The sequence below is a fragment of the Xiphias gladius genome, chromosome 22, assembly GCF_016859285.1.
Source record: "Xiphias gladius isolate SHS-SW01 ecotype Sanya breed wild chromosome 22, ASM1685928v1, whole genome shotgun sequence".
Taxonomy (NCBI): Eukaryota; Metazoa; Chordata; class Actinopteri; order Istiophoriformes; family Xiphiidae; genus Xiphias; species Xiphias gladius.
The window spans coordinates 370471-380470 of NC_053421.1; the positions used below are offsets into that span (position 1 = coordinate 370471).

Sequence of the window (10000 nt, forward strand, 5' to 3'; positions counted from 1 at the left end):
AGGTTTTAGTAAAAAGTAAAGTACATTTTGTTGAACTGGCTAAACTCGTCCAGGTACTGGATCACAGAGACCTCATCCTGTCTACTTAAACACACTAATGTTTGTCTCACCTTTTCATTTACTATGAGATTTGAGAAATGGAATTTATATATATATATATATATATATATATATATATATAGATATACATATATATCTATATGTATATATATGTTGTTTAAACTTGAATGTTGCCTATTTAGTCATAAATATTTAATGATATAGAGAAATACTCTAAGATAAGATTTGAAACATGCCATGTTCACAGGCTTTAAAACAGAGCTACTCTGCTGTCAAACATAGGCAATTTAATTTTGCTTTCACTTAGGTCTACTGTAGCCTAGTGTAAGTATGCACTGTGCAGCTGTATTGTGTGGGGACAGAAACAAACAAAAGTTATTCAAAAATATCAGATAGTATCTTCAGATAGTCAGTAATAAAGGATTGGGAGCAACCTGGTCAAGACATTCCTTCTTTTGACTAAGCCCTGTGACTTTCTTGAAACTTGAAACGTTAACAGAAGCAATTTCAAACAGAGACTCTTTTTTTTTAACCTTTGCATGACTTAATTAGTGAACCTAGATCCCTAAGCTACTCAGATTTTCAAAAATATGTGTAATTCAAATGCAGTATGTAGTGCCCTCAGAATGTTTTAAAAGATTTGGATTTGGGGATTGATAAATTTAGTTTTGTTGGCTTTAGAGCCAAACTGACAAGAAAGCTCAAAAGCTATACAGTGAGAGATTTGAAAAGATTTGGGCAAAACAGATTGGTATAATGGACAAAATATAGTGAAATAAGTCAAAATGGAGTTCAGCTTTAAAGTCTGTTTTTATTTTATATTTTTGTTATTTTCAGCAAATCCTGAAATATTGAAAAGATTATGTCTCTCAATATAACAATGGAAGACAGACTGGTTGGTCAGGGGTTCATCCTACAGCGAGCTACTGACCCCAAAAAAATAGAAGAAAAGAACTAAACTGTGGCTTCAAATGATGAAAGAACAGCAAAGTCTTCAGACTTAAACCGATGGAGCTGGGTTTGGAATGAACTGGACAGCAGTTGAAAGCAAAGCAACCTACAAGTGCAACACATTTGTTGGAACTTCTGCAACAGTGCTAGGACGAACTTTCTGAACAACATTTGATTTCCATTGTAGAAAGAACACCACGAGTGTATTTGGCTGCTGAATGAGTCAAAAATTACATTTAGGATTTAAGATTCCATGAAAAAAATCTTTATTATGTAGTTTCGTGCTTTCATTATAGAGACACTGAGACATTACACTATGTAAATTTCAGTAACACCTGGAAAAATTGATGTGTTCTAAGACTTTTGACCGATAGTGATACACACACACAACAGTACTGGTTAGTAGATCACATTCAGTGTTGGTTTGGCTCTGCACATGGGATTTGTTGACTAGAAGAAAATGTAGAATATTACCAGGACTCATCCTTTAAAGTAGTGAAACCAAAAACAGGTAACTAGTGAAAATGACACACTGGCAACTCATAGTGCACTGAAAAACTTTTTCACAGTAAGCCTATGGGATCTTAACATGTGTTAAAATGGACTGGTCATAGCAAAGACATAGGCCACAGGCACCTGCAGTCCGATGTTGACAATATGCCATTTTCCCATTCCTAATGCCCCAATAACCAACCCTGCTATTGTTCCCAATGTTCCTTGCCATGAGGAGCACCTTCCAGCCACAGCTGCTGCTGCACCCACTGACACCCCTGCTGCCCCCACCACCCCCAGCAGTGCCCCAGCTTTCCCCCCTTCGCCTAGAGCTGGGGCTAAAACCTCCACTCCGGCCAGGAAACTCCCCGCCACTAAAGCTGCCCCTGCTATGACTTTCACCTCTCCAGCTGCTCGCCTCACCAGCGGCCCCCCCACTGTAGCCCCTAAACCCAGCTGACACAGTTTTGCTACAAAGAAAGCTGCATTCAGTGCTTCTAGAGAGGATTGGTGGTTCATACGAGTGCTGATGTTTTCTCTGGACTGACTCTGCCCTGCGGCTTGCATCCTCATGGCAGTTGTTACGACCACCTGCCCGGCGTGTAGTGTGAGCATGGCAATGACGAATGTTGCCAGCATTGCCATGCATCCTACCAACATCCAGAACTTAAAGTCGGAAGATTTCAGAAGCAAATAGGCTATGATTGCGACCAAAGCCAGAAGCACTATAAACACAGACTGGTGGCTTCCGTAACCAAACACCCCAAACCCTGACGTTACTATGGCAACCACTGTCATCGGTATCCCTGAGAAAGCCAAGAAGTCCACGTGTTTGACCACCACAGTGTTGATCCAGTCTTGGATGGTTCTTTGCTCCCTCTCTAACTCTTCACTCTCCATCTTTTTCCTTTCTATCTCCTCTCTCTGCCTTCTCTCAGTGATCCATGTTGTCCTGTGCTCCATCGCGCTAGTGCTGCTTCCTTTCTCCACCATCAGGATCCTCTGCTCTATCTGCACAGCTATTCTCTGTCTTTGCTGAGAGTCTGTAATCTCTATCTGTTTCCTTTCCTTGGCCCAGACTACAGATCCCAGAGTGCAACAGGCCTCTCCCTGCCTCCAGAGGAGCCTAAATACAAAATGCAGCGGTGGTTTGAGCACAGTGAATATGCTCAGCGCCCAAAGAAGGCCCACCATGCTGTATTTCTTCACAATCCATTCGACAGTGACCCCGAGTGTGGCTCCGCTGAGCGTGGTCCCAAAGGCCCCAGCCAGTCCCGCTGATGCCCACAAGACAACAGAGTGCGTGTGTGAGGCACCGCAGCTCCCTGTGGCCACGAACACTGAAGCTACAGATGCTGCCAGAATCACTCCAGCTACTACCGAGGTCATAGCTGTCGTCAGTGCTGTGGCTCCAATAAGGGTCCCCAGCCCCAGTGCACCCACTGTCCTGACTTCTTCCATCACTGGTTTCAGTGATTCCGCTGCAGTCATTACTGAGAGGGTCTTGTCCACTGGGTCCTCTGTGGCTCCCAGTATGCAGCCTCCCACAGCTCCCAATGCAAACCCCACAGCTGCCTCCATTAAAGGGCTCCTAGCTTCTGTGACATGACAAGAAAAAAAAAACTGTTAAATACTGCAGAAGAGCTATTTAATGTGATGTTGTGATAGTGTGTGGGGTTTCCCGAATTTCAACTGTGGTTACTTGGTTTCTTTTTCTAAAGTTCTCCCATTTAGTTTTCTTTTTGAAGAAGTTTTACTTGATCGATAGTCCTGATAACTTGTTTAACATGATAGGTTGTTTAATAGGTTTATATAACATTTATATTTAACAATATTTACTGAGTAACAGATGATTCAATTTTACTGCACATTGTACTTGTATACAGATGTATGTGAGAAATAAAGATTTATTGATTTTCTTGATTTCTTCTATTTTCTTTTGTATAAGGAAATTTTATTTTTTGCAGTTGCTCTTCACGACTACATGATAATACATGGAATTTGAAAACTTTCACTGACTGGACAAAGGCTGAATTTTTAGTTTAAATGATAAAGAATGGCCGAATTTCCCATTTCTTCATTCAAATGTAGCAGTTAATGACCTAACAGACTTACTGTTGAGATGTGCAAATGTGTAAATCCACAACATATCTGTAAAGCATGACTAGCCTGCAGTCATGGACTCTCACCAGACTAGCTAATCTGGTTTAACCAGCAGAGCCACTATGCTGCCATGATTCCTATCTGTTCACACTCACACTGCATGTGACTCCAAACCTTAACGACATGAACAGGATAGTCAAGGCAGAAAAATAGAAAAAGGGAGTTTGAATATTTTAACCCCCTCAAAGTCAGTAAAGATTTTTTTGTATGCCTAACATGCAGAAAATAAAAGCAGTGGAAGCATAATCACAGAAGAAGCACTTTTGCTGATTGTGTTTGGTTCAGCAGAGTTTACACAAACAAAGTAAGCAATCACACCCTGTAATTTACAGTCATTATCACAGAGTGAAAATATGAATGAAATGGCAGATTTAGAAAGAGGACGTCTCTTTACCCAGTTTAGTCTGTGCCATGTTTTTCTGAGATAGGCAGTTGACAGAGGCGGAGAGAATCCTCTTTTCCTGGAGTTATATCAGGCTTTCTCCAGACCTGTTTCCTCAATGAGTGGCAGCACCCTGTGTGTCTTAAAAAATGGTTGAAATTACTTCCTTTTCCCTGTTTATATGACAGAAACCCATACAGGATACACCTACTACCAGTTTGTCCTTTCTGTATCCTCCTTCCAAGTGATCCTGCCTTGATCTCTGCACCATGCCGGTGTCACATGTTAGGCTGCATTCCTGTACTAGTATCTGTCATCCGTCATGGTTTCTCCTAATGCTCTGGCAAAAGTCAGACAAAGACATCTTTTTCAGGCATTTTCAAATAGACATTACAAAGAGGAACAAGCATTATATATAGACAAATAAATTTGTAACTCAGGTGGTTAGGATCTGCATGACTCAGTCAAACTACGCTCAAAGTGGACCAATCAGAACCGAGCCGGACAAAACTGTCAGATAAACCCATATAGGAGACAAAGCATGCCTCTATTGAAAAGACAAAAATAGAAAAATGTATTAGATTAAATATGTCTTTTTTGTATATCTTTAATGTATTTCTCTATTTTTTACTTTTGGTTTAGAGCAGAGGCTTGTGGATTTTTACTCTCCATTTATATGCCAAAGTTGAAGTTTATTGTTGAGGCAGCTGATGACTGTGCAGGTCCGAAAAAATGTCCATCTCTCTGTCAAAACTGGACAAACCTAAGTTTAAAAATTTAGGTTTTTCAGATTCTGACATTTATTTTAATGGTATTTGATTACCATATTTTCTAAAGGGATCTCCAGGACAGACTTCTTGGCCAAAAGTGCCTAAAAAGTAAAATCCTTTACATAACATTACACAGGTTTGTAATGACTGCTAGTTCACTTACACCTACAACCCATATTTGTTGATCAGTATGGCTGCAAGCAAAATTCTCATTGTGTAATTTGTTCTGCCCAACACATTTTAATTATACATTGTAATAAACTTTGAAGCTAATAGGGGCCACTAACAGGGCTTTTTTCATATTGTTTGCATTGCCTTTTGCAGGCATACTAATGCAAAAACTATGAACATTGAATCCCTTGTATTCAGTATAACTTCTACAGTATATATCTCCAGCATAGAAAGAGTTCAAGATATTTTCAGATAATGTGCATTTAAAAGCATTTACACTTCCTCAGAACTATAAAGATTTATAATTTACCTTAATATAGTTGCCGTGTTCGATGACAGTTGAACAAAAATCTATAGTGTAAGAATTTCAGTGATTATCTATAACTTAATCATTCTGACATACACATATAAAACATTTAAACTTTGATATTGAGAAGTAAAATCTTTGTATTCATTAAAGAATATTGCATTGTCAGAACAGGTTTTATTAATTATTGCTATATGGATGGCCAATGTAACTCCAGAAAGTCCCAGATCCCAGAGCAGCTGTTAGGAGTCCAGCAGCCACTAACACTGTGGCTCCCATTATCAACAAGCCAAGAATTGCAAAACTCAGAGCGGCCTCCAGGAACACAGACACTTTGCTTCCATGCTGTACTCTGTACTGTTTAGCAGCTCATGGGCAAATGGCAAAGCCAAAGGTACGACTATATTATTGAATGAGAGTAAATCGTTGTCAATAGCCACAAACACTACCCCAAGTATCAGAAGTGCACAAGGCCAAAGCAGTTCTTGTGTTGACAAGTCGACAAAACCAAGAAGTGTCATGGAGGCTGCAGCAAGGCCTGATATCAGTCTAAATTCTGCTCTGGCACGGAGACACTGCTCAGTGACCTTGGAGGTTTGTGTAGGCCATCTGCATCTAGACTGTATAAGATCACAGTTGTAGCTGAAATCTACAAAGACAGCCCTTCAAGTCTGTCTGCATCCCAGAGGCACTACTATTATGTCTGTCAGAACATTTTTGCTAACAAATCTAATCTTTGGAATCTCTCTGTCCCAACAGCCTAACTAAATAACTTACCCATTCCCTTGGCTTAAAAAAAAACATTAAAAAAATTTTTTTTAAAAATAAACAAAATAAAAAAACAAAACTTGCATAATAGTGAAAATATACAAACACAAAATGTACCCAAGACACAATTATTGGCAAGCTTCACTAATATTTGGTTGCAGAACCTTTGCCAACAATGACAGTCTCTTAATGTTTCTTGTAGCTACCTAGAAGCTTCATGCACCTGTCTGCTGGTAGTTTCTGCCACTCTTTCACTGCTATGCGTTCATGCTCTCTTAAGTTTGAAGGAGTCCTTTTTTCAATGGTAGATTTCAGCTCTCTCCAAAGGTTTTTGATTGGATTTAGGTCAGGACTCATTGCTGGCCAGTTTAAAACATTTCATCTCTTCCTTTTCAACCACTCTTTTGTGTGATGGATGTGTGCTTTGGGTCATTGTCCTGCTGAAAGACCAAACACCTTTGCCTCAAAGCTAGTTTTCTGACACTGGGTAATACATTTTGCTCTAAAATGCCTTGTTTCTTCTGATTTCATCATTCCTTTGATACATTCAATGCCTCCAGTACCAGAGGCAGCAATGCAGCCACACAGCATTATAGAGCATCCATCTTGTTCTACTGTAGGTAGGGTATAGGTAGGTAGGCTTTTCCTTATGAGCTTCATTTCGTTACCTATAAACAAAATGATGCACTGCATTCCCACATAGCTCTACTTTGGTTTTATTTGTCCATAGAATGTTTTCCCAGAAAGTCTGTGGCTTATCTATGAAAGTTTTTGCAAACATTAGTCTTGCCTTTTTGTGCCTTTCTTTCAATTATGTTGTCTTTGGCCTTCACCCATGGAGTGATACTGTGACACTTGATAACATTATGAACTGTTGAAACAGGGATTTCAAGATCTTTGGCGACTGCCTCGTAGCCTTTGGAATTGCTATGTTTTTTGATAATATAGCATTTCTCAGGCAACTCTCTTGTCTTTGCTCCTTTTATGCAGTAAAACCATAATTTATTGGTTAATTCAGGTCATGTTGACACTTAAAATTAAGCACCGGTGAGTCTTATTTGTGTTTTATTTTTTTGAGGAACTAATTTAAAGTAATCCAAAGAGTGCCAATAATTGTGTAGTGCAAACATTTTATGTCTGTAGTTTTTATTTCGTTATATGAAAGCATTTTTTGTTGTTCAATAGCTTTGCACATTTTATTAAATTATCTGATTATACGAAATTGGTTAATTCTCATTTATTCTCTGGACTCGCGGACTGAGTCCTTGCAGACTTTTGCCATAGGGGTCGGTTAGGGACGGTTGCAATACTTTTTGTATTTTGCTCTATTACTCTGAGACTATTTACACTAGACCAACACAAACGTAAAACTCATATCTGTCAGCTTATTACCCACATCATTAAAATATTTCTACCTATGATAATAAACTCAGGATCTACATTTGAAAAGAGAAAGTCAGGTGTTGTAATTGACCCCATACCTGGGGACAATTGCAACCGTCTCCAGGGATGGTTGCCGTATCCATTAAAATTAATCAAAATGGTACTAATGAACCTAGTTTCACACTTGTCATATTAGTCTGAATATTTGAACTGTTTTACAAATATCATATATCGATGAAAATTGCAGTTAATTTGTTTTCTTTGTGCATAGAGAGAGTCTGCGCTATGCGTTAATGTTGCCGGGCAGGCAAGTTAGACAGGACAATAATTCTCCATCTAATGAGATTTCAACTTTTAAATGGTTACAAAAAATTAAAGCTTGAATATTATTTTCTTCAGACGCCAAAAAATTGAAAACTCTGGAAAGCTTTATTTAATTTTTTCATATTTAACTTTCATTTTTAATTTAATATCCTTTTCCTTCAGTAGCAAGTCATTTAAGTAATTTAATTTTATAAAAGAGGCCGTGACAGGCTAAAAAACACAACTGAACAATATCAAAGAGAGAGCGCTATAGAGAGAGTGAGAGTTTTAAACGTTAAGAACGAATCAGACTTGTGGCAGATATAGATGTCATGACCATCAGTGCAGGCCTAATGAGTCTATTGCCCTGCACTGGCAGCACTGCAGCCACACTTCACTTCGTTGAGAATAACTCTACAGGTAAATAATGCACATGTCCTTGTGTCTCTCTGAATCTGTCTCTTCCACTTTCTTCATCTTTTTGTTTTTTTTCGCTCTATTTTTGGTAGTGTTGTTGCCATACAACTTTCTTTTGACTTCCTTTTATCTTTACCTTTTTTACAAACGGTGTGATGTTTGTTCCCAGAATTTGCTGGTATTCAATTGGATCCTTTCTTCCCCCTACCAGTGAAATGTTCCCCATGCCACTGGCTGCAACACAACCCCAAGCACGATTGATCCACCCCCACGCTTAACAGTTGGAGAGGTGATCTTTTCATGAAATTCTGCATCCATTTCTCTCCAAACATACCTTAGCTTATTGCGGCCAAAAAGTTCCACTAACTTCATCAGTCCCCAGGACTTGTTTCCAAAATGCATTAGACTTGTTTAGTGTTCCTTTGCAAACCTTTGACGTCGTATTTTGTGGTGAGGATGCAGAAAAACTATTCTTCCAATGACTCTTACATGAAGGTCATATACTTGCATGTGTCGCTGCACAGTAGAACAGTGCACCACCACTCCAAAGTCTACTAGATTTTCCTGTAGATCCTCAAGCCATCCAATATTGGGTTCAGGGAGGTATTTCTGCGACTCCACAGTGGCATCTGTGGTGACATTTTGATTTGAGACTGTTTCACACTGATGTTCAGATGACTCCACAGACTGTTACCTGATAAGCAAACAGTGTGGTTAGTTAATGCAGTAATTAAGAAAGACAACTCTAAATTAAAAAAAAAAAGTATTCCCCTGGGGTTGCACTTTCTGCAGCTTGTGATGTAGATGGTTGTGTAGACTGTGCTTGAAGGGACTGATCTGTCATTATCACACAGCAGCACACTCAGATGATAGCCTTCTTTTGGCTTCATTTGCTTTTGTTGGACTGAGAAATCCAAGAGTCCTTAATCTTGGATCTCGTAGTGTGGCAAGGGACATAATGCCCATCCTACTTATAAATGGAGAAATCTCTGTCCTTTGATTTTCTCGACAACCAGTCATCCGATCGACTTCAAACTTCATGAAGTGTGGGAGTATTTTAGACAGAGACCCAAGTTCTGTAGATTGGAAATGGCCTATTACAGCAGTACAACTGCTATGCAGTCACTTGAAGCGAAAGCATCCTGGAGCTTTGTAAGATGCAGCGACAGCAAGACAGCACTGTTTTGTTTACTATTTACCCCCACCCAAGCATGACATATTAGGATTATTAACAGGCAAAACAAGTAATTTATGCACTGCTGCTGTTATGGTAAGGTAATGTTACAACATACATCATCTGATGCTGTTGTTCGGCCATTGTATATTTTCTGTTTCCTTTAACGGCCATGTATGGGTGAGGGAATGGCCTAGCAAACGTCGAAACATTTCAAATATTTTCCTTGGTGATGAAAAAATACATTTGCCTGTGATTTCTACGCACACTTGCCAATTGATTAGGTACACCTAAATAAAACTAAAGCAGTATAATACAAGAGCCCTGCAATAAATCTTCCCTTCACGAGGATCATAATGTTCAGTTTTTATTGAATCTGTTTGAAAGAGGTGTTGCAGGGTCAGCTATACTCGACACACACATGGAAGCCTCGACCTCTCAAGTAACATCACTAAGTACCTTCACTGGACATTTGTCTTCAGCATTTTTTGAATGTACACCCTTCTTCGCCCCCCACCTCCCAGTCCACACGACGTGACACTCCATTTCGGTGCGAGAGGGAGGGGTCTGAACGGGAAAGGGCCGTACTAGTGGCGGAACCTCGCTGCTTAGCAGTCGTACTCTACGGAACCATTTTAATGTGACTCCGTGATGGCAAC

The 10000-nt window shown here is 39.5% G+C and overlaps 1 protein-coding gene across 1 annotated transcript in view; it reads left to right on the forward strand.

Annotated features, from left to right (window-relative positions):
• Positions 1 to 9901: 9901 nt before the first annotated feature.
• Positions 9902 to 10000, forward strand: part of rrp15 (ribosomal RNA processing 15 homolog) — a 7394-nt gene continuing 7295 nt past the window's right edge. The window contains exon 1 of the mRNA XM_040116837.1: positions 9902 to 10000. This exon is cut by the window's right edge and continues 29 nt beyond it. Coding sequence (XP_039972771.1) covers positions 9993 to 10000 — 8 coding nt within the window. The 5' untranslated portion in view covers positions 9902 to 9992.